General features: G+C 39.2%; 3 protein-coding genes and 2 long non-coding RNA genes across 8 annotated transcripts; 2 read left to right on the top strand and 3 right to left on the bottom strand.

Annotated features, from left to right (window-relative positions):
• The first annotated feature begins 3,074 nt into the window (after positions 1 to 3,074).
• Positions 3,075 to 4,652, top strand: LOC130700670 (uncharacterized). 2 transcript variants are annotated; one of them, XR_009003851.1, is made up of 6 exons: positions 3,075 to 3,206; positions 3,260 to 3,341; positions 3,412 to 3,525; positions 3,594 to 3,777; positions 3,840 to 4,185; positions 4,257 to 4,652. It is a non-coding gene; the product is annotated as an uncharacterized LOC130700670 (long non-coding RNA). The 2 variants fall into 2 exon arrangements; XR_009421851.1 differs by having other exon boundaries at positions 3,260 to 3,525.
• Positions 4,653 to 8,469: 3,817 nt separating this feature from the next.
• Positions 8,470 to 9,504, top strand: LOC130700683 (uncharacterized). The gene is made up of 5 exons (XR_009003854.2): positions 8,470 to 8,609; positions 8,817 to 8,850; positions 8,972 to 9,016; positions 9,083 to 9,160; positions 9,241 to 9,504. It is a non-coding gene; the product is annotated as an uncharacterized LOC130700683 (long non-coding RNA).
• Positions 9,505 to 9,559: 55 nt separating this feature from the next.
• LOC130700636 (HEAT repeat-containing protein 5B-like) lies at positions 9,560 to 17,387 on the bottom strand. 2 transcript variants are annotated; one of them, XM_057522608.2, is made up of 21 exons: positions 17,040 to 17,387; positions 16,764 to 16,975; positions 16,558 to 16,705; positions 16,387 to 16,497; positions 15,953 to 16,330; positions 15,643 to 15,892; positions 15,432 to 15,571; positions 15,241 to 15,371; positions 15,049 to 15,175; positions 14,755 to 14,985; positions 14,489 to 14,625; positions 14,293 to 14,402; positions 13,222 to 14,232; positions 12,981 to 13,150; positions 12,116 to 12,922; positions 11,746 to 12,056; positions 11,564 to 11,679; positions 11,296 to 11,490; positions 10,111 to 11,232; positions 9,902 to 10,047; positions 9,560 to 9,822 (listed from the first exon to the last, which is right to left on the bottom strand). In XM_057522608.2, exons 1-21 carry the CDS (start codon positions 17,163 to 17,165, stop codon positions 9,649 to 9,651), a joined length of 6,153 nt encoding a protein of 2,050 aa, XP_057378591.1. In that variant the 5' UTR covers positions 17,166 to 17,387; the 3' UTR covers positions 9,560 to 9,648. The 2 variants fall into 2 exon arrangements, with proteins under 2 accessions (XP_057378591.1, XP_057378593.1); XM_057522610.2 differs by having other exon boundaries at positions 11,564 to 11,676.
• Positions 17,388 to 18,027: 640 nt separating this feature from the next.
• LOC130700655 (zinc finger protein 511-like) lies at positions 18,028 to 18,999 on the bottom strand. Its single transcript, XM_057522637.2, has 3 exons — positions 18,712 to 18,999; positions 18,456 to 18,657; positions 18,028 to 18,397 (listed from the first exon to the last, which is right to left on the bottom strand). The coding sequence occupies exons 1-3, from the start codon at positions 18,891 to 18,893 to the stop codon at positions 18,068 to 18,070; spliced, it is 714 nt and encodes a 237-aa protein (XP_057378620.1). The 5' UTR covers positions 18,894 to 18,999; the 3' UTR covers positions 18,028 to 18,067.
• A 237-nt stretch (positions 19,000 to 19,236) lies between these two features.
• LOC130700680 (glycerophosphocholine cholinephosphodiesterase ENPP6-like) lies at positions 19,237 to 22,765 on the bottom strand. 2 transcript variants are annotated; one of them, XM_057522664.2, is made up of 10 exons: positions 22,611 to 22,765; positions 21,616 to 21,736; positions 21,400 to 21,545; positions 21,043 to 21,223; positions 20,798 to 20,933; positions 20,694 to 20,733; positions 20,528 to 20,625; positions 20,268 to 20,432; positions 20,019 to 20,139; positions 19,237 to 19,951 (listed from the first exon to the last, which is right to left on the bottom strand). In XM_057522664.2, exons 2-10 carry the CDS (start codon positions 21,729 to 21,731, stop codon positions 19,602 to 19,604), a joined length of 1,353 nt encoding a protein of 450 aa, XP_057378647.1. In that variant the 5' UTR covers positions 21,732 to 21,736; positions 22,611 to 22,765; the 3' UTR covers positions 19,237 to 19,601. The 2 variants fall into 2 exon arrangements, with proteins under 2 accessions (XP_057378647.1, XP_059353060.1); XM_059497077.1 differs by lacking the exon at positions 22,611 to 22,765 and adding an exon at positions 21,863 to 22,001.
• Between the last annotated feature and the right edge of the window lie 279 nt (positions 22,766 to 23,044).

Here is a 23,044-nt window from a genome sequence, read left to right as displayed (position 1 = left end):
TGAAAATACTCTGTTTATTAGTAGGGAAAACGATTTGTATTAGATAGATCATATTGCCAGAGAAAGGTTTGGTATATGAATCAGATAGATTACTAGAAGCAAACACTTAGTTTATATGTTTTCCCGCCTATTTCCTTTTTTTTCATTGTTTCGAAAATTTGAAATTTGCGTAAAATTTAGAATTAAATGAAAATTACAGAAATCCAATTTATACTTCAGTTGGCCTTAATGTTTTTGAACTATATGTAAAAACAAACATTTTTAAAAATCAAGTTGTTCAGCTCAGGGCATTTTATTTTCATTTATTTAGAAAATGGATGATTTCAGGAAAAACTGAAAACGTAACCGAAATTAGCTCGAGTTCCAAGAGATGTCATTTATTACCGATTTTGATTCCTAGCGCTGGAGCGTACTAGCGAGCTACTATGTTCTTCGAACTGGTGTATTTCCAAAACAGTTGCTTTAATGAAAAAAGAACAAGTTTAATGGCACCAGAATTCAATATTGGGTATATTGCGTCAAATTCAACCAACAAAAGTTTTTGAGGCAAAATTCCCACGGTGATTTCCTTCGCTTTTTTCCATTTTGTTAAGCCTAATGTCAAAATAAACCCGATTTTCGTGACCGGCGATCAATTTAGAATCGGAATAATGTATTTTTAACTAAATCTAGAATTTGACGAAAATTGAAAAAGTGCGAAGGCTATAAGCCTTCTCATTTTGCCTAAAATCATCAAAAAGCGACATCTCTTGGAATTGGAAGAAAATCACAGGCTATAATCAAAATTGAACGCTGATTTCGAGTCAGTAATTTATTTTGTCCTTAAACCAGCTGTTTTCAAATAAAATAAAAAGTGCTGTTAGCGCACCAACTCAATTTTTTGTTTTTTACAGTTAATTCAAAATCTATAAGCCCAACGCCAAAATAAACCCGATTTTCGTTACCAGCGATAAATTTCGAATCGGAATAATGTATTTTTAACTAAATCTAGAATTTGACGAAAATTTAAAAAGTGGGAAGGCTATATTTTGCCGAAAATCATCAAAAAGCGCCTTCTCTTAGAATCCAATAAAAAAACAGACATTAGGCACAAAATCGAACGCTAATTCTAACTGACAAGTTACCTCTGCCGTTTACTATGAAGTTTTAGAATTATGTGCAATTAAAGTTGTTACAGCGCAACTACTTTTATATATTTTAGATAACTAAAAAACCATAAATTGGACGCCAAAGCAAAGTTCGTTTTCGTTATTATCGTTAAATTTGAATTTAAATAGCGTATATGATTAACTATTATTTGTTTAAAAATATTAATAGGAAAAGGCGGGCTTATTTTTTTGTCGGGTTTAAAATTTACAGGGCACCTACTTTTATATTTTTGATTACTCAAAATCCATAAATTCCATGCCGCAAAAAGTTCAGTTTATTGATTTTCGTTAAACTTTCAATCTAAATCATGCATACTTATCCAACTTATTGAGATTTTAAAATACAACGAATATTTTACACAATGCTAGCGCGGCAGTAGGCTATAGCGCTAGCGCTATGCAGCAGAAACAGTCGGTGTATTTCCAAAAATGGTAGACTTAATGTTTCCTCGGATTCAGCGTTCAATTTTGAGTATATCCTGTGATATTTAAGCGATTCTGATGAATGTTAATTTAGCAGAAAAAATTTCAAGCTCGACTAAATAAGCCCGATTTTTCTTATATCCTTAGCCGGGCTTATCTTTATCAGAATCATTATAGTTATCTAGATTTAATGCTATTATTTTTTAATAGAAAAAAATTTGAAGCCCAACAATATAAGCTTATTTTTTAACCCAACTTTTACCGTTTTTTACGTTTTATTCAAAAACTATGAGTCCCACGAGAAAACAACCCTCATATTCGTAATGCCCGTCCAATTCTGCAGCGAAACTATGTATTTAAAGCGAAATTTAAAATTGTCCCAAAATTGAAAAAGTAAGAAGGCCTTCTCACTTTTCCAATTTTCTTCAAATCCTAGATTTCATGAAAAATACACTATTCCTATTCCAAATTGATCGCTGATCTCGAAAATGGGGTACATTTCTATATTAGGGTTTTACTTTTTGAATTAACCATAAAAAACCGAAAGCCGGGCTTATATTGTCGTGCTTAAAATATTTTCCTATTAAAAAATAATATCATTAAATCTAGATAACCATATGTGATTCTGATTCAAAATTTAACAATGAACACGAAAACGATTTGTTTTTACGTAGAATTTATTGTTTTTTAATAATCAAAGAAGTTTGATGTGTCACGCTAGCGCTGTAGCGTACTGGCGCGCTAGTAATGATTTCGATTCGTACACACACTAATTTTATATTTTAGATTATTCCAAAACTATATACTCTAGGTAAAAACAAATTCCATTTTCGTGTTCCTTGATTAATTTTGAATGAGAATCATGTATAGTTATCGAGATTTAAGGATACTATTTTTTAATAGGAAAGATTTTTAAGCCCGAAAGATAAAGTCGGGCTTATTTTTTAACCCAACTTTTACCGTTTTTTACGTTTTATCCAAAAACCATGAGTCCCACGGAAAAACAACCCTCATATTCGTGATGCCCGTTCAACTCTGCATCGAAACCATGTATTTAAAGCGAAATCTAAAATTTTGCCAAAATTGGAAAAGTGAGAAGGCTTTCTGGGTTGCCTTCTTACTTTTTTAATTTTCTTCAAATCCTAGATTTCATTAAAAATACATTATTCCTATTCTAAATTGATCGCTGATCACGCAAATGGAATATGTTTTTATGTCAGGCTTTTAGTTTTTGAATTAACCGTAAAAATAAGAAAGTCGGGCTTATTTAGTAGGGCTTATTTAGTCGGTCTTATTTAGTAGGGCTTATTTAGTCGGTCTTAAAATTTTTTTCGGTCAGTGTAGGTAGAGAATTAACTAGAAACCTGACCGTTAGATGGCGACAACAGTAAACAGAAAAAAGGCCAATATTTTTTATTTTTATTTTGGGTACTTACATGAAAAAAAAAAAAAAATCGCACTTTTTTCTCTTTTTTCTACCCGTAGCCATCTATCAGTCGGTTTCGTTATTACAGGCATGTAAGCAATTTGAGTTAATTGTATCCCATTAGCAGTTAATTGAGTAGCGTGGCTGGAGAACAACGCGTGGCTGGAGGAACAATTGAAAAATGGATAAGATAATAAAACAAAAAAATGGTAAGTATAAACATTATTATATTGGTTTTCAATTATTAATTATTGTTTATTAGATCAAATTATGAAGCTGCAGGCCCAGTTATTGGAACAACACAAAATATTAGATAACAAAGCTAAGGATCGTAGGCCTAACACGTAATGATTCTATTTATTTGCTTTTATTCATTCGTGTTTTGTAGCTCAAATTTTGAGTCTTCAAGCTCAGCTAGGGGAAAAGAACAAATTGGAACGGAACAGTTTCCAAACAGTGAAGGAGGTTTTTCAAAACTCATCTGTAACTGAACGTGAGGATGAGTTGGCATTAGGCGAACACAGCCAGGTACCTAAAGTTTTCAAATAAGAATTCAAAATAAGTATAGAATTTTAAAAAAGTTATTTATTGCTTAGTTATTCAGTCCACCACATGACAGTGTGTTAAATTTAAATTCTGTTAGTGCTGCACTAAAGGAATCGTTAGTAATAAGCTCATGCAGTGAAGGAACTGAACAATTGTGGGAACGTATTTGGGCCGAAAATGGGTGTGGTACAGAAACCCAGAAATGGCACGAGTGCAACATGAAACATGGATTAGGTACTTTTCGGTTTTTTGTCTATCGAAAAAGTATTTTTAATGCTATTATTTTGCATTCACAGATTTTAACGGGGGATCAAATCAAGTCTGGAAGTGTTACAGGATGGAAGAGTGAGCCTACAGATGAAAAAACACTGAGAGTGCATTACCGTAAGGTGTGAGGTAAATTAATAGAGTAATGCAAATTGCCTAATGAGAAGTACCATCTTGTGTTAATGAATCCAGTACAACAGCAATCCTTTATAGTTCTGTCACAGCTAGAAGCCTCAAATAATTCTGCTTCTCTGTCTAAAGAACAACTTGTCCTTTACGTTCAGAGTGTTGGGGAAACTGGGTACTTAAATGGCCCTAAAGATGTTTTAATTTTGCTGCTATTGCAGAGATGAACATCATACATGGACTCTTTAGGTATGAAAGGATTTTTCTTCAAATAATTTTGAATTTATGACGAAGAATTTCTCCTCCTTTTTGCCAACCAGGTCTTATCTACCAAAAAAAATTTTATCCAATAGGAAAGGATTTTCAAGTACTGGGAACACAACTATCAACAATGCAACATTCTACAGGTGCTAGTTTATCATTCAAGAGCCTTATACAATGAAGTTAATCTGCAATTTGTATGTCCTTTCCCAAGCTTCCACCAGAAGTTGAATCTATGAGTCATGTAAGTTCCATGATCAACAATTGATGTGTTTAACGGTGTTGTTTTTCTTTTCTCAATATAGGTTAATAGTAACATTGGATCTGAAAAGATTCTTGGTTGGGGCAAGACACTGAATAAATTGTATTGATTCGATGGATGACATGACATTTCTATACTTAATTCGGATTCCCCAGACGGTATTTGATATTTAAAAAATTGAAGTGCATATCTGGGCTCCCTTCCTTTCCGTAGCCCCGTTTCCCCTTGACTCGTAATAAGCCCGTAGGGGGTCATGCCCCTACTGTACGGTATATATAAAAACAACATATACCGAGGTTTGGAGGGCTCTGGCCGGAAAGGGGACGTGGGGTGCCGCTTCGTCCGATGATGTGTTCACGGAGGGTGACGTGGCTGCCCACAAATCCGAACTAAAGGTTAATCGCTCCTGTAAAAATGTTCCAAATCTTCAGCTCTTCTTCCGGCTTCTCTTAGCCAATCACCGGGTAATCTCCCCGGTGGGTCAACAAGGCAGTGTCTCCCCCTGCCTGGGTTGACGGCAACTTTTGAAAGGGCTATTGTGCCTTTTTAAAGTTGCAAAAATAATTGTAATGTGCAGAGAATTGTCAATAAAATTTTTTTTCTAAAATATTTTTTGCAAAATTCGTTTCTTTCATTGTCTGTGTTAGCTTTGTTCACACATTGCATTTATCAATTTTTTTTTTTTGGCTTTGCTTTATTTGTTTTTGTCACATTTGATGGTAATGTGACGGGTATTGGTTTATCGTTTATCTGTAAGCATTCTATTATTATCCAGGGATCGAACCCTGGATGTTCGGCATACCTCGCCGATGCTCTACCAATGAACCACGAATCATATGATTTTAAGTTGGCTTTTTTTTCTAGTCACTTGTGGACTTGCATTTACACTTAGAATAAAACTGAAATGCAATTCTGCAATATACTCTTCTACATTATTCTACTTCATTTTTACACATCTCCTGAGGTTTGAACCCAGGGTAACAGGTATCGCAGATAAAAGCTCTACCACAGAGCTAAGAACCTTATGGAAGCAATAGAAAGATAAACATATAGTTGTGAAAGACTGCATAAACATCCTAGACGATAACATATGATATGCGATAATAAAATATTTAGATATATCTCGTGGCTCAATGTTAGAGCATCGGCGTTGCACGCTGAATGTCTGGGGATCGGTTCCCATACGAGTAAAACAAAATACAAAATTAATTCATAAAATATCCAGATTGTTCCTTGAATCTCGAGAGAGTCTCTCAAATTCAAAGAGTGTAATAAATAATACTTACAGATAAACGATAAACAAATGGAAACAATGCTTACCATCAAAGGTGACAAAAACAAATAATGCGAAGAAAAAAAAAAAGTTGATAAATGTAATGTGTGAACACGGCTAACACAGACAATGAAAGAAACAAATTTTGGATAAAATATTTGATAAAAAAAAATTTTATTGACAATTCTCTGCACATTACAATTATTTTTGCAACTTTAAAAAGGCATAATAGCCCTTTCAAAACTTGCCGTCAACCCAGGCAGGGGGAGACACTGCCTTGTTGACCCACCGGGGAGATTACCCGGTGATTGGCTAAGAGAAGCCGGAAGAAGAGCTGAAGATTTGGAACATTTTTACAGGAGCGATTAACCTTTAGTTCGGATTTGTGGGTAGCCACGTCGTCCTCCGTGAACACATCATCGGACTACGCGGACCCCCACGTCCCCTTTCCGGCCAGAGCCCTCCAAACCTCGGTATATGTTGTTTTTATATATACCGTACAGTAGGGGCATGACCCCCTACGGGCTTATTACGAGTCAAGGGGAAACGGGGCTACGGAAAGGAAGGGAGCCCAGATATGCACTTCAATTTTTTAAATATCAAATACCGTCTGGGGAATCCGAATTAAGTATAGAAATGTCATGTCATCCATCGAATCAATACAATTTATTCAGTGTCTTGCCCCAACCAAGAATCTTTTCAGATCCAATGTTACTATTAACCTATGCTGAGAAAAGAAAAACAACACCATTAAGCATCTCAATTGTTGCTCATGTGACTTACATGACTTATAGATTCAACTTCTGGCAGAAGCTTGGGAAAGGCCATACAAATTGCAGATGAAAATCATTGTATAAGGCTCTTGAATGATAAAATAGCACCCCTAGAATGTTGCATTGTTGATAGTTGTGTTCCCAGTATGCTGAAAATCCTTTCCTATTGGATAAATTTTTTTTTTAGATTAGACATGGTTGGCAAAAAGCAGAAGAAATGCTTTGTCATAAATTCAAAAAATTTTCAAGAAAATTCCTTTCATACCTAAAAAGTCCATGTATGATGTTCATTGCTGCAATGCCAACGAAACGAAACATCTTTAGGGCCATTTAAGTACCCAGCTTCACCAACACTCTGAACGTAAAGGACAAGTTGTTCTTTAGCAAGAGAAGCAGAATTATTTGAGGCTTCTAGCTATGACAGAACTATAAAGGATTGTTGTTACACAGGATTCATTCACACAAGATGGTACTTCTCATTAGACAATTTGCATACTCTATTACTTTACCTCATACCTTAATGGTAATGCACTTTCAGTGTTTTTCAACTGTAGGCTCACTCTTCCATCCTGTAACACTTCGAGACTTGACTTGATCCCCCACTAAAATTCTGTGAATGCAAAATAATAGCATTAAAAATACTCTTTTGATAGACAAAAAACCGAAAAGTACCTAATTCATGTTTTATGTTGAACTCATGCTATTTCTGGGTTTCCGTACCACACCCATTTTCAGCCCAAATATGGTCCCACAATTGTTCACTTCCTTTGCTGCATGGACTTATTACTACCAATTCTTTTAGTGCAGCACTAACAGAATTTAACTTTAACACACTGTCAGGTGGTAGACTGAATAACTAAACAATAAATAATTGTTTGTTAAAATTTTATACTTATTTTGAATTCTTATTTGAAAAGTTTAGGTACCTGACTGTGTTCACCTAATGCCAATTCATCCTCATGTTCAGTTAGGGATGAGTTTGGAAAAACCTCCTTCACTGTTTGGAAACTGTTCCGTTCCAATTTGTTCTTTTCCCCTACCTGAGCTTGTAGACTCAAAATTTGAGCTACAAAACACAAATGAATAAAAGCAAATAAATAGAATCATTACGTATTAGGCCTTACCATCCTTAGCATTGCTGTTATCTAATATTTTGTGTTGTTCCAATAATTGGGCCTGCAGCTTCATAATTTGATCTAATAAACAATAATTAATAATTGAAAACCAATATAATAATCTTTATACTTACCATCCTTTTGTTGTATTATCTTATCCATTTTTCAATTGTTCCTCCAGCCACGAGTTTTTCTCCAGCCACGCGTTTTTCTCCAGCCACGCTACTCAATTAACTGCTAATGGGATACAATTAACTCAAATTGCTTACATGCCTGTAATAACGAAACCGACTGGTAGATGGCTACGGGTAGAAAAAAGAGAAAAAAGTGTGATTTTTTTTTTTTTTTTTTTGGTTTTTTTTTTTTTTTTTTTTTATGTAAAACGGATTGCCATAAAATTTTGCCGAAAATTTTTTTAAGCCCGACTGATAAGTAAGCCCGACTAATAAATAAGCCCGACTTTCGGCTGCATCGCGCTAGCGCTGTAGCGTACTGGCGCGCTGCCATTGCGTCAAATATTCGGTGTATTTCAAAAACGATTAACCTAATGAAAAAAATAGCAATTTTTTCCGCAATCAGCATTCAATTTATAGTATATGCTGTGAAATTGAACCAATTCTAATGAGTGGCAGTTTTTTCAGAAAAAACTTTTAAGCCCAACAGAGAAAAGTCGTGCTTATTTAGTCGGGCTTATTTAATCGGGCTTAAAAAAATTTTCTTCGCCACCAAACGGTATCGTACGCGCATATGCTATGTTCTATAGGCTTTGTAGCGTAGCTGATAGTAGTTATCGTAGCTGCTTTGTAGTCCATATCACGAAATTGTTAAGACTTGTCTTTCACTGGGTGAGTAGTGTACTCGCCCCGTTAGCGTTCAGTAGCAGTCGAACTGTGATAAGCATTGCAGGTGAAATTTTCTACGATCAAAATCGTTAAGCGTTCAAAAAAACATCGTAAAATGGCGAAATTGCAGATTCGTGTTGTATATTGGTAATTATAAAAATTTGTCATTATCATTATTTTGCATTTTTTTATGTGTTTCTTGTTCGGTTTTACGCCTCTTATCAATACCGAGCTTCACAAAAGATAAAGGTTAAAACGATGAAATTCTTTGTAAACACAACATACGATAGGGCTTTGCCTTCTCTGTTTTTATCACATTATTAAGCAATTCTTATTTACTCATTACTATTTCAGTGGAGCCTGAGGCTATCGGGGGAAGTTCAACAAGGTAACTTTATTTCATTTTAAGTTTCAAAACGTAGAATCAGGAACAATGGAATATATATAATGGTGTTTATTTCCATATGACATTACAAGCAGAGAATAAGTAACTATTTTATGTATATTAGCTCAAACAGGAGCTTGAAGGACTCTTCCCAGGTCAACTAGATATTGTAAGTTTTACAATGGCAATTTCCAATCAATATATACTCTCATTGTGGTAAACTTGTGAATGGAAGACAGGAGAAGGCACCCCTGGAGTCACTGGCTACTTTGAAGTGCAAATTGTAGGTGGCAAACTTCTTCATTCCAAGAAGGTGAGAAGCCATAGCAAACGCACCTTTCTTACAAGTTGAGGCATTAAATTAATTATCCAATTATTTATTGTTTCTTCAAGAATGGGAATGGCTTTGTGGATTCACCTGCCAAGATGCAGACCATTGTTGATGGTGTTAAGGCTGCTTTAGCTGATTAACCATAAATCTTCATCCTGCTTCTGCCAACATGAAAGTTTGTGTTTTCCAGCAATTTTGATAATCTTAAGTGACAAGAATGAAGAAACTGATTAAAAAACAATTGTTCTGTTAGTTTCTGATGGTTTATTGTTTACTTGTTTTATTGAAAGAACCTTGGTAAATACAAACTGTAACTGCCCCCACTAGTGCGTGTTTAACACATGTGAGTACCATTTAACATAAGCTACAGTGAAAACTGATCACATAAAACAATCCTTTAATCCATACAATAGACTTGCAGGTCACACGATATGATCACAAAGAATGGGCGATAAGAATGCCAAATAACACTAATTAAAATTGCTGAAATCAGTTTTCAGCTTAATGGTAGGAGCCGCCTTGATTTCTGTCGTGGTGTTCATCGCACCCTGTTTAGCATTTATAGCTCCCATTTGGTTTGCTCTTGCAGCTGATTCAAGTTTTGTTCTCAAGTCCGGCAGGACACTCAGTAGAGATTTAAACTCCTGTTGTATCAAATAAAAATTCAATTAACTGTTGCTGAAACAGAATTCGACACTGGTTTGCATTTGCATTTTCCATCACCTGTGGATACTGGGTGCCTATCCGCGTCAAAGTTTGTAATGCATGGGCGTGCAACGTCTTGGCCAAAGGATTGGATGTTTTCATTTGCATCGGATCCAATAAGCAATTTATGAGAATTGGAACCAAAAGTTGCAGAACTAGAAGAGCTATAGAAAATAAAAAATTAAATGCTTTTCCTTAACAAGATAAAATGATATTAAAAAGCTTACAATTTTCGCCATCTGCAAGTGCAGTTAGAGCTTCAACGCAGGTGATTGACTCAATTGTCATCAACAATTGTTGTTGAGAATTAAGGAGGCGAGATGTGGGGCTACACAAATGCGTCACAATTTTCGGTGCCAGTGCATGAACATACGGTGTCAATGGTCGAAGGATTGACTTCGCGTTCTCAGGATACGAAATTAACTGGCGAGTTGCATCTTGAAGTAAGTTACCAAACAGTCGCAAAGTGTGAAGCCTCAGTCTGGCATCGGCCGACTGTAGGGACTGCTGGAAAGCGTTGAGTGATGGATATAATAAAGCGGGACATGAGAGTAATCCAGATGGAGCGTTAAGCAACATCCCAGAGACGGCACTCAACAGCACTAAGGGATCTAAACGATCCTCTTCTTGACCGGCTTTACCCCAATCTAGAAGACGAGCGGCGCAGCTCTGGAGCAGTTTGCCGTATGGCGCTTCAGTTTCCGGTAGCTTCGAAAAAGGATGGCTGCAATACGTGTTCAAACAACGTAATGCAGCCTGAACGGCCGGCGATTCTAGTGTCCTGGCTTCTTGTAAGACATTGGTAACTAGATGTAACAATGCCGGTAGGAGCGAGAGCGCACCGTGCGGCGAACATACAGATGGAAGCAGTCCCATTACGTCCAGCGCAGCAGCCACCAAGTCCTCCCCTGTTTTCCCGCCAATGCCAATTATTCTTCTAACACTTTTTGTGTTGCTGGTGGCACTGGGGTCCATATTGGGATATACTTGGACGAGTTGACATAGGCAGACTTCAAGAGCCGCGAAAACTAACGAGGTACCCGGTAAAAGCTCTCCTTCGCTACCACCTTCACCTGCACTGACAGAATCACTTGATCGATTCATTTGCTCGTGAGTGGCTTGCACGAGTGCCAATAACACTTCTAACGCTTGGTGTTGAATCGGTGCTTTTTTTGTCAACACAACTCGATGCAGGACGTTGCAAACTTCAACTGTTAGCGGTGGTTGGCAGGTCATAGTGTTCCGAGCTTTTGGCGAGTGCAGTAGTGATTGGAGCGCGTACAAACAAGCCGCCGTTGAAGAATCTGGTTCGGTAGATTTGAGATCACACAGAGCTTCCAGCACAATCCCTATTGCAGACAAAAGATTCACATAAATTTTGAGTCTTACGTTAACATAGTGGCAAGTCATACCGAATACTAGGAAAAAGTGATTGGAGTAGACATTGTCTGGTTCAATAGTTTCACCAGCATTATTAGCATGACCCAACCAAAGAGCCGCAGCCTGGAGTAAGGGAGGCCAGCTTAGCTTGTAATAAGGTCGTGATAGATCTGCTGCATCGTGGGTATAAAACGTTCCTCCTTCAGGTGGCAATTGTGGGCCAAATTCTAAACGTTAGTAGAATGGGTTAGAAAGCGCAAAATTTCTAGAACATAGCAAAACGTCGGAAGCAATATTTACCCGCAGGAAGCGTGAGGAGAGCATGGTCTTTAAGAGCTGCAAGCCAAAACTGAGCTAACCCAGCCAATTCAGGTTTTACTAACGGTAGAAGCAGATGTCGACCTTCGGTAACTCTACTGCAAAACCATCGACATCGATCAAAATCATAAAAAAATATTTATTAGGAAAAAATCGAATGATACCTATCTTTCATAGCAGAAACGTAGACCTCCGCCCAAGCTTTGAGAACCGATAGGTTTTCAAGAGTGGCAGCGCTTTCGTTATACAATCGATGCTGTTGAAGTCCACCAATTCCACTCAGTGGGGGAAGAGTACATTGCTGGGCGGCGGTGATACGATTTAATGCTGAGAGAAGAAGCTGTTGAACACGACGAAGGTCTGATAGATCTTGAGCAACACCGCAACACATCCACGTACTGCAAACATGGCAAGCGGCAGCAGTGACATTTGGGGCTGTGTCTGCACTGAACGCTGGTCTTAAGGCGGCACTTATCTGTTTATAAACAAAACAAAATGTAGGGATTAAAAAATATGAACTGTAAAGACAATTACTTGGGCTTGATATTGTTCGAGGATGGAATGTCCGGGAAATTCAGGCTCTTGTTGATCAGCAAAACAATCTATGAGTAGTTGAAGCAGGCGGAGACCTTCCATACGAAGAGCATCACAATCGGATGTGGCAGCGATAAACGCTAGTCGAATCAAATCAGAGAGGTGCAAGACCAGGTAATCAGATCCATTCGCGCTGCTAAGCTGCCGAGCTGCTGCCAAGTCAAAATGAGCCGTAGACGTGCTTTCTCGCATGAGCAACAGCAATTTTCCGGTTGACTGAGCGGCAAATACCCTAGTAGGCCAGCGCGGCGGGGGCAAGCCAGCTGGGCGACTACTAGGGGTAGGTGAAAGGCTATCTCCATTAGCGTGAAACTCCTCTTCATCGTCATCAGCCGCCCCATCGCCATCTGCATCAGCTGCCGATGATCCACTTTTATGTCCTAATCCTGGTTGCCCATGCTGTCCGGATGGAACCGGACCAGCAGCTGTATCAGGTGATGTTGTCAGTACTTCCTTAAACAGCGTGAGCCAAGAACTGAGCTGTTGTTCGGCTAAAGTAGTGAGTAGGCCATTTAATGTATCGCGAAGATGACGCTGCAGCATAACGTCAACTTCGCTATCCAAAAGGAAAAGCAAGGCCATGGGGAGTCCTTGTTTTGATCCGTTAAAAAGGGGAACTGCACGGCTTGATTCTGTAACGTACGCTGCAGCATGTTCACAGACTTCTCTGGCCTCCCTTTGAACTAATTGACGCAGGCATGAGACGGCAGCACGTCGTAGTCCCAAATGTTGGCTGTTAATAGAACGCTAAAAGGACGAAGTACAATTTAAAACAATTCAAAGAAAGGAAACTAGTTAGACTTACGCAAAGGAGAGGAACAAGTTTGCTAAGGTTAACATGACGCGGGGCAAACATGTGCATCTGCTGTAGGCAAAAGATGGCTTCGGATTGTACTACGGGACTACTGTGTTGCTGTAACAGAGCACATGCGGACAATAGCGAGGATCGGGCCGCAATGATATTGCCAGTATTTCCTATTCAAGTAAATTCAATGTCATTACTTATAATCACAAATTGAACGTTGAATTGAATTAATTTTACATGCCTTGTAATTCAGGACCAAAAGCACTAACCAAAGCGGCACAACAACGACCGACAGCTCTGAGTACTTCAACATTAGTTGAAGGTACCGTCATCAGTAATTGCAATGCCATATTGGTACAGGAGTCGGCAAATGGTCGGAAAACTGGACCACTAGCTTCTCCAATCGACGCTAGGGCATGTAGTGCCCATTGTTGCACCATAGCTGACGAAGTATCTTGACTGAGAGCAGTTAAGATGGAAATACTGCTGCTGAGCTGCTGTGAGGAGGCTAGTCCTAAGCCTCCACCGTAGCGATGTAAACATCCTAATGCTAGGCTATGTCCTGTTCTACTAGCGGCGTCTCGGCTGTTCTTCAGTTTCTCGAAGCTGGTCTGGATAGCTTCACTTGTGAAGCGTGGGTCCAATCCTGTCTGAGCCAAGCGACCCAGAGCCTCAGCTGCAGCACAACGAAGCGCGGGACAAGTGGGATTGATAAGGCCGGCTTGAATGAGATTGGAAAGGCCTTTTCGGAGTTCCTCTCCATTAGGACCAAGCCCAGTTTTAGCTTCGGCTACGTTACGTAAAGCAGCTAGTAGACTAGCAAATATATTCGTTTGAACGGCCTGTCGTGTTTTTGCCTGTTTGATGCTATCTTCAAAATGAACCAAGAGCTGAAGGCGGTGTTTCGGTAACACGCGAGGAAAAACGTGACCAAAGAGTGTGATTGATGCATCGATAACCGCTACACCCAATGGAAGAGGTCCCGGAACGCTTCCAACTACATGTGACCGGTCAGTTACTAATACGTAAAGCGAACATGGATCGTGTTCAAGGGCTCCTGAACCAGCGGCACTGTTGGGTAACAACTGCTGTTGTAGTAGATTGTAGTCTGAATCTTGCAAATCTGGGTGTAATAAAACTGCAGAGCCATCAGGCTGGCATTGTTGCTGTAACAAAGATGTGGTTGTATTTGCTGGATTTTCAGCCAAAGTAAACTCGGCAACGAGTAAACGTAAAAGCTGGGTGTAGCTTGCTGTAAAATAGCAAAATCGCATTTGCTTTAGGCTGTTACAGGAAACATTTATATCCCTACCTTCGTAATATTGCGGAGGAACCAAGGAAAGTGCATCGTATAGACGAAGACGAACCATGGCGCAAGCTGCCTTAAGAGGCTGTCCATACGACTTGACGACAGATGCAATGCTAATTCACATATACAAAAGAAGAAAGACACCATTTAATGACTTATATGTATCAATCAAATGTATGTATCGTATCGGGGAAAAAACCTTGTCAGCATAGTGATGGCGGCATCAAGTGGGCCCATTAGACGCTTGGTAATATCCTCAGATGTCGCCAACTGCGGACAGTGTCGGAGGAAACTACAAATTGACGATAAGGCCCCCGCACGGCCCTCCAGTGCAACCTAATGAAAATAATAAAGTTATTAGAATTTGACATTTTTAAACGCTAATAATTGCAATATTTTATGTTATTAACTTGTTTCTTTGCGCAAGCTATTTACACTAATCAAATAATATATAGATTATGGTACCTGCCAGGTGAAGGCGTCACCGCGTGCTTTTTCCGATTCCAGTTCCTTGGCTGAGCGAGGGAAACTATTGCGCCAAAGTAGCAGCATTCGTGGCACAAGACTACTTACTACAGACACCCCTAAAGTCATAACTGCGCCAATAAGAAGCCAACCAGCTTGCGTGCGCTGAACAGCAAGTCTGTTATTTTGGCTGGCGCTTCGCAGCAACTCCTCTGCAGTGTTAAATACAATCTGAACCGTTTGTTTGAAAGTTAGAAGACCGGCGAAAGAAAAGTATTGATCGGATGGCTGTACCTTTCCGCGATTATGCGGAATGCCTAATGTGGTAGACGAAACTCCGGCTATAAGCGCAGCCAAAGCACCGCTATAACCTGAGACAGCTTCGGGAGTGCTACGGAGATTTTCCAGGGCATCCACACACCTTTCAAGTGGAAATGCAATATTAGCAGCTAATAAATTACCCGACGCATGTTAAATATCTAATACTTGTCAATGAGTAGTGTAAGGTGCGAAGGAACAGCCACTGCCATTGACTGTAGACTCCAGGCAGCTGCTAGACGAGCAGCTTGTGACGGATGAAGCAAGACAGCAATAGCACAATCAATCACGCCCGCTCCCTATAATATAAAAATTTTAAAAAGAGATAATAATTGTTGGACGGTTTACTATCATTTAACCTGGTCGGCCAATAGCGCGGACGCAGAACTGGCCTGACTGTGGACAAGCGAGCCAAGTTCCTGAAGCGCGCACACAAGAAGATGTTGACTAAATATTGTTTCTTGTGTACTACTGTCTTTGGCATTTTCGGGATTAGGATCTAACGAAAAATGGAAAAGCGATTAAGATTTTTCGATAATCTGTCTATCAATAAATTATGACAAGATCTACCAATGCTATTCATCTGATGGTTGATAATGCGTGCAAATTCTTTACATGCAGCTGTTTGCTGCTTTTCTCCTAACATCTTTCCCAGTAGTGAACGGAACACAAATGTGATACACTGACGAGAATAGACGGCGTCAACATGCGTGGGAGCAGCTCGTGGTTGCGCTGCTAAGTCAAGCAAGTGTTGCAGCATGATATTTAGATGGCGTTCCAACCAAGCAGAACCAAGTTGCTGGACCATGACGACGTAGCTCTAGAGTAAAAATGGCGATAGAAATGAAAAATCCTTTGCTCGCCTGTAGCTACTAATTACCATCGTTACGCCAACTCGAACTTCTCGGCTGGTGGCAGCTGGTCCTTTTATCATTTCGCCAGTTCCTTTTAGGAAGCCTCCACCCCCACGCAAAAACCCTGTCGAAATTACTCCCAGGACTTCTTCTACTGATGCAACCTTGGCTGCAGCAGATGCCGCAGCCTGATTAGCTGATGCAGCGGACAAGTTAGCTCTTGGTGGGCCGGATTTGGGAGGTGTAAGAGCTGCAGCAGCTGCATGTCCAAGCAAAAGAGCTACAGCACAACGCACTTCATGGTTCGAGCCTTCTAGAGCTCGGAAGCTAAGAGCAGCTATCGATTCAAACTCGTTAAGTTGAAGAATACTAGTTGACGAATGCTTCATGACTTCCCACATGCACTAAAGGATTCCATTAATAAATCAGGAGAAAGTTGGCGCGTGTTAACTTTATGTACCTTGGCTGCTGCAGCTCGAACATTCATGTTTCTATCGGACAGACATAACTTGCAAGTTTTAAAGATATCACGATGTTGATTTGAGGCTGCTGAACCCATACCACAACATAACTAGCCCAAAAATATAAGATTATTAGCTTCAAAACCAATAAACTTTAAAACAAGTATTACCTTTTCTAGGGTGACAAGGCTTTCTGCTCTGGTTTGAGACTCGCTATTCTTAAGTCCTCTTAGCAATACTTGAACAGATTCATCATAGGATCTCCCTGCCATACGACCAAGTCTCTCATACAGACATCCCAAGGTTGTGATAGCAGCCCTGCACAAAGCTGTATGATAAACAAAGATCCTTTTAAAATGTGAGAAAAGTATCTTACAAACGAGTCATGAGAAATCCTGCTGAGTCATCTCGGTTTTTTAATATGTCATTCAACTTATTGATTGTATCAAAGAGAAGGAAAGCATCTCCCACACTGAAAAGAGTTGCTAAGCATTGGCCAATCAGCTGCCGTATAGGTGGTCCTGGGCTTGCGTGGATTTGAGCCATTAATTGTTCAACAATTTTTTTCTGGCAATCTTTTACGTCATTCTAGCAAGATGATATAAAAACCAATGAATTACAATGACAGATGTGTAAATGTGTTAATATTTACCTTTTGGGCTGCTATTAAGACATTTTCTAGGAACTGTAGCCATTCATACACAAATAGAGATTTCTTTGTGTCTGGTATTTTGGCAAGGGCTTCCTCATTAAGAATCAAGCTATGACTCATTTCCATGATTGAAAGAGAACAGCTTCTCTCAAATGGCCCAGATGAACTAATTGTTTCTTTTTAAAATATTAGAATTTCAGGCGGAGACAAACGACGAAAAGAAACTTCGTGCCTATGTGTTCTACATTAAAAAGCATTTAACCACCAGTCAATGATAAATATTTGTAAACTTTTTTTTTCTCGTAAAAATTAAAATTAAGAGCAAGTACAGGAATCTAGGTTGGAAGCAGAGACAGACAAGACTAATATGATAAATACAACTCCGACGATAACGACATCTATGGTTGTTCGCATGTAGCTCAACCACCTTCTTCAGTGAAGATCAGGTAAATATAAATATCGTGCGCCAGTATGAGATGTAAGTTCCTCGCGCAAGAATATGGAGAAAAGCAAAAAATTTTTTTTTATATGATAGTTTGTAGAGTTTCTTATATCGTCCTAAGTTTGCTAGACTAGTTCAAAATTAGGTTCAGATGACACGACGTAGCGCACTGTGCCAGCATGCCTAAAGTACAGGTTGGAAATCACACACCCGATTCGGATTGCTAACATTATTTTCCGGCTTATTGTGTCCCGTGCCTATTGTCACGAGTTCCAAATTCCTTTTTCCTCGCAGATATTTATCGATAAGTTTCTGCAGGTGGTGAAATTATGGGTAAAATGTAGAGTAAAAAAAGAAGGCTTTCTGTGAAGTATTCCAACGCAATATACAGTATATGTTTGATTTGCGAGACAGGATACTAAGGTGGCTGTGAATACACCAAGCCTATTCCATCCAGACCTAAATTGGACTGACTGCCATAACTAACATAATTGGAAAAAACCAACCAGCTTCTGTTTTATTAGTATTTTGATCATTTTAAATACAAATATGATGTTTTATGGTATAATGGCCAATCAGTACACGGTCATTCCATTGATGGCAACGCATCTTCCAAATCAGCCATCGACACCTCTCCTTCATTTGTACTTCGCGGTTTTCTATCACTCCGATGAGTTCCTCCACGACCTCTATTCCGAAAGAAACCCCTGTTCGATGTATGTCCGAATCCCAACATTCTGCCTGGCTTCGACGTACTTGCTGAGGAATCTGTCTGAACTATTTTCTTTTTCTTTTCTCCATTTTTTGAAGAATCATAGCGGAAGTCAGGAGGAAATTTATGTACTTCTATGCAATGTGAGCGTCTTTCCTTCTTGTCTGAAAATCTTAAATTGCAACTTTCAACAAAGCATTGGAACTATGAAAAACAAATGCTCAGACAAAATTGAAAAAAAATCATTTTAGAAAATAGATACCATGGGTTTTCTTTCTGCCAGTGCTGCAAAGTAGGAATCATGTGTTTCAGATATGTGTAAATCCAGAAGATGAGGAGATGGAAGTCGTTTGTGGCATGTGTCACAAACATACCGATGCTGAGTGTTATAGTGATCTTCAAAGCTAATAAGTGTTTCGAAAACTTTCATACATGCAGGAACATGACACCTAAACTTTTCTGTTCTAATAAGCAAAAATATTAAAAACTTTTTCATTCTCTTTAATTGTACAACTTACTGTTGATGAAGGAAATCTTCATTGTCAAATATGACTACTGATTTCTTACCCAGAACACTTTGACACAACTTGTTTCCAGGTTGGTAGTAAGCATCATCGATGAATCTTCTCTGAACAGCGAATTTTTCGAGTTTTGACCAGCACGTATCATTTACCTGAGAAACGGTTTTTTCTGAAAACATTATAGCTGTGATCTAAATAACATATTATGAATGTCTTCGATTATTTGGGACTACTGTCCAAGCAGTCTTAGTTTTGACGTGGGATTTTTACTAGTGGCCGCCAAACAGTACGTAAACAAATAGAAATAAATGACGAACGATGATGCGAATTGTTCACTGGAGAATGACGTCATGGCACGTTATAGGAGATGCAGTCTTGGAGAATATGGAACTGATTTACGCGAAAGATGACAGCTCTCAAAAAATGATAAAAAAACGTTTATCATCAAATCAATTGGGTCCTAAAAAAACTAAGGTTATAGGATTAAGAGACTATTGAAAGCCAACATCGAATCGAGATTGGTTGAATTATAAAGCAGTTGTATTAGCCGATACACTAGGGAACTTTTTTTTTAATTTCAAACGAACAAACGTACAGGAAAAGTTATAGGGGATGGATCAGTTAAAAAGGCCATAAAATACAATGTCGCATGTGAATCAACAGACTAGTTCAACAATTTCTTCTATCGATAAGTATCTTATGGATGAGCGTAACTAGCAAAGGCATCGCGTTTCTTACACTGAAATTTCCTCTTGGTATGGGACGTTTAAGTAGAGCTCACTCAGCCATAGTACTTTAATAGATAATAATTTTTTTTTCAATAAAATAAAAATAGTACTGGTATTCATTGTTCTGCTGATTAGACTCGTGGCATCGTTTGTAATGATTTAAATAAAATATCTTAGCAGGATCAGCAGAGTCATAAGGATTGGATTCCAGCTGAGGACTTTTGTGAATGAGGCACTGTTGGTGAGGTACGATCGAACGCGTGACCAAGAGCCGTTATGCGGTTTAGGCTCCAAGTCCAGAACATGAGCATAGATTTGATAGATATCCACCAAATCAATTGGTTCACCCTTATAATGCTTTTTGAAAGAGGGACCCATGGCCATGAAGATGGTCCTCATGTCAGGATGTGTGTTGTCATAGCCATGTAGGCCGCCCCAAATCATAGGTCGGGGTGTGGAAGGATCACGCGGGATTTGTTTCGGGCTGTCAGCTCCGCTAATAACAAATCCTGAAATAAAAAATTTGTAAATTACTTTGATATTTTTTGTTAATCAGGAAATGATTAGGCATTTCACCATGTTTGGCGCAGACTAGAATCTCCTGAACGTAACGTCCATTTTTGTAGTAATAATGATCAGGTATATCATCTCGCCGATAAACATCCACGCCACGCATTTGCTTCAGTTGCTTGTAGACCTGATAAATGTCATTATTCATTATGACTCTATTACAGGTGCAGTAAATTGTGTAACGCGGAATGCTCGCACGTGCATCTAGGAATTCAAATTTCATTGCAATGATGACTTTCTAAAAACTTTGTTCACCTTATCCGCTTTTCCAGGAAGAGGGGCCACGGCTGCTACTGCAGCACGGTCAATGACATATGAAACATCGTCCATGTCGAGATAATCGTCTATCTCTACGTACTCTGCTCCAGTATGTGGCGTACCTGACGTCATCCCATGGTCGGAAACAATCATCACATTCACCTAAAATGACATAAAACCCCATTTATTTATATACTGATATTTAGAATTTCAAAGTTTGACGGGGTCGTACAGTGCCCCTTAATATATATTTTTACCGTTTCATCGAGATCTGTTTCATCTAACTTTTTTAAGAATTTGTAAAGCTCTGCATCCACTTCTTGTAGAGCTATCATTAACTCGGGTGAGTCGGGGCCTAAATCCAAATTTCAAATGACAATGATTCATTTTTGATTGTGAAAATGTCACTAATGGAAGCCTTACCGAATTGATGCCCTTTGTTATCAATGTGTTCGTTGTAAACCTATTCAGAAATCAAAATTTTTAAAAAATTTAATGAAAAGATATTTGTCACCGGAAATGCTTACCATGACCAAATCGTATCCTTCCGATTTGATCATTTTGATCGTTTTATCTAGATTGGCACCAAGGCTAGTGGCACCTTTGGTAAGTTGAAAACCCTGGGCCTGATGGGGTAGAATGCCTCGAACAGGAATGTCGCTTCTACGAAAAAACAAAACAAAAGGGACATGTTTAGTTTTAGAAAAACAAAACATGTACAAAAAAAAAAAAAAAACGGAGCAAAGGGTTGCGATAGCGTAAACTGATTTACCGAGCCCAGAGGAAAGTTCCCACTTTACGACCCTTGCGCGTGGCTGTTGTCCATATGGGCTCAGCATCCTGCCACCAACGTGGATTTGACGAAAGACTTCGGTTGAACAACTCGAATGTTTCCTTACGGTACGAGTCGTGGAAATAATTCCCGATAATATTGTGGTTTTCCGCATAGAGCCCTAAATTGATTTCAAACTATTTAATTATTCTCGAAAACGTGGATAATAACCCGATAATTCGGTCGTGTAATTCGAGACGAGTCTCGAGCATAATGGCCTCAGGCGACTAACACTGGTAATGACTTTCAACGCAAAAAAAAAAAACAAAAAAAAAAGTATGTTTAATGTTTGTTCACCTGTACTTAGGGTGGTCCAACTGGCGTACGACAGCGAGGGGAAGATGGGATTCACCCATTTGGCCCTGACGCCCTCTTTGTGCAGTTGTCGGAAACCGGGCAGGGCCTCCTTATCTTTCTGTAGCTCAACATAGTCCCACCGAAAACTGTAAAGAGTTAAGCAACAATCTTTAGTTACACCACGAGATCATGCAAAATTCGTTGTAATCTCCTTACCCGTCAAGAAGGATGACAACTAATTTTTCTTTACGATGAGCCTCTTTGGGTTTGTCCGGTGCAGCCAGTGAGCATACGACCAAACAGCAAAGGATCGCCAGGCCACACCGTTGCATTTTGCCTGTAAATAGAAGGCCATCACAAACGCCATTTAGCTATTTAGAATACAATAAAAAACGGGAGAACAATGTGTGCCCTTTGGATTCGATATAATATCCACTACTAAGCATAAATCGTACACACAAACCGCTTTTGAAATACTAATACAACTGTCGAATTTCGGATTCAATCGCGCCGTTTGCTCAGTCGTGGTTAGAATTGATCACAGTCGACACGGACACTGGCTCTATGTGTGTGTATATATAAACGGGCTGCTAGCTGTAGGGTTCTTACTGGTTCGAAAAAAGACATAGATGAAGGGTGAAAAAAAATGTTGTAAAAGAAAGCAAAATCAGTTTCTATCAAGGTGTTGGAGCTGGCCAAAGTCTTTCATATCCTTCAAGCTATAAATAGTGCGGGACCCGCTCAACAAACCGGGACCCAAGTAGGAACACTGGCCAAAAGGCTCTTCGTGGTTTTGGCTTGTTTAGCTATGTTTGACTAAGAGCGGCGCGAAGAAGAGCTAGAGTCATCGTCGTACATTCCGTCCAAACTGGTTAGCTCAATTGAAAGCGGCTAATTTTGACATTTGACACAAACTTCGTCCGCTTTGCAGCCATCAGCCCGAAATGTGACATCCAAGTATAGAATTAGCGGATGACGGTCAAAACACACACCAAAAAAAAAAAAATGTATGCCAAACGAGTTAGGAAGTAAAACCCCTTCATTATCGTAACGAAATGAAGGTTAGATAAAAAGTAAATCAAATCAGAGCGAAATGTGATTGCAATTGCTTTCTTATAGGGATATCGAGTGTAGCAATTACACGTCTAAACATGATGCTGTGACAATGACTCAACTAGTGGAATGCAAATTTGTGAAAGATATTTTTTTACCTCAGAAAATCGGCGATTCAGATTCGTAGTTTTGGCCAATCGATGATTACTGCCCGAACATACACACACACAAACGTGTAAGTGAAGGCAAAGTTTGAGATCTCAGAATTGCACAACAGGAAGACAAGAGTGTAGAACGGATGCGTCCAGACCGCGTGGCGCTTCGCAAGAAACTGAATAGGAGTCCTATCGCAGCGTCGTTGGTGAAGAAGTGGCCGCGGGAGCGCAGGATAACGACGGTGTATGTGTTCGCCTTTACCGGTTGAAACTGACCACCGGTAGTCGAAAACGCACATCTTAAAAAGACAACCGTAAATGTGTTTGAAAAGCTAAGATATTAAGCTCATAACTATTCTAAACGTTGTGAAATAATAAGTTTCTCCAATGACCATACGTCTCAATAGCTATTATTTGCGATAACCATTGAATAAAAA

The sequence above is a fragment of the Daphnia carinata genome, chromosome 9 (assembly GCF_022539665.2).
Source record: "Daphnia carinata strain CSIRO-1 chromosome 9, CSIRO_AGI_Dcar_HiC_V3, whole genome shotgun sequence".
NCBI lineage: Eukaryota > Metazoa > Arthropoda > Branchiopoda > Diplostraca > Daphniidae > Daphnia > Daphnia carinata.
This window is presented reverse-complemented; position numbering and strand designations above follow the sequence as displayed.

Excerpts from the sequence above, each read along its gene's own strand:
- LOC130700636 (XM_057522608.2), bottom strand. The coding sequence starts at position 17,165 with ATGGAAATGAGTCATAGCTTGATTCTTAATGAGGAAGCCCTTGCCAAA. Across the intron at positions 14,626-14,754 it reads GTGACGCCTTCACCTGGCAG|GTTGCACTGGAGGGCCGTGC; the intron begins GTACCATAATCT and ends TATTTTCATTAG. Across the intron at positions 9,823-9,901 it reads TAGGCACCCAGTATCCACAG|GAGTTTAAATCTCTACTGAG; the intron begins GTGATGGAAAAT and ends TTGATACAACAG.
- LOC130700655 (XM_057522637.2), bottom strand. The coding sequence starts at position 18,893 with ATGTTTTCAGAAAAAACCGTTTCTCAGGTAAATGATACGTGCTGGTCA. Across the intron at positions 18,658-18,711 it reads GAAGATTTCCTTCATCAACA|AACAGAAAAGTTTAGGTGTC; the intron begins GTAAGTTGTACA and ends TTTGCTTATTAG. Across the intron at positions 18,398-18,455 it reads TGGCAGAAAGAAAACCCATG|TTCCAATGCTTTGTTGAAAG; the intron begins GTATCTATTTTC and ends TGTTTTTCATAG.
- LOC130700680 (XM_057522664.2), bottom strand. The coding sequence starts at position 21,731 with ATGCAACGGTGTGGCCTGGCGATCCTTTGCTGTTTGGTCGTATGCTCA. Across the intron at positions 20,626-20,693 it reads TAACAAAGGGCATCAATTCG|GCCCCGACTCACCCGAGTTA; the intron begins GTAAGGCTTCCA and ends ATTTGGATTTAG. Across the intron at positions 19,952-20,018 it reads TCTAGTCTGCGCCAAACATG|GATTTGTTATTAGCGGAGCT; the intron begins GTGAAATGCCTA and ends TTTTTATTTCAG.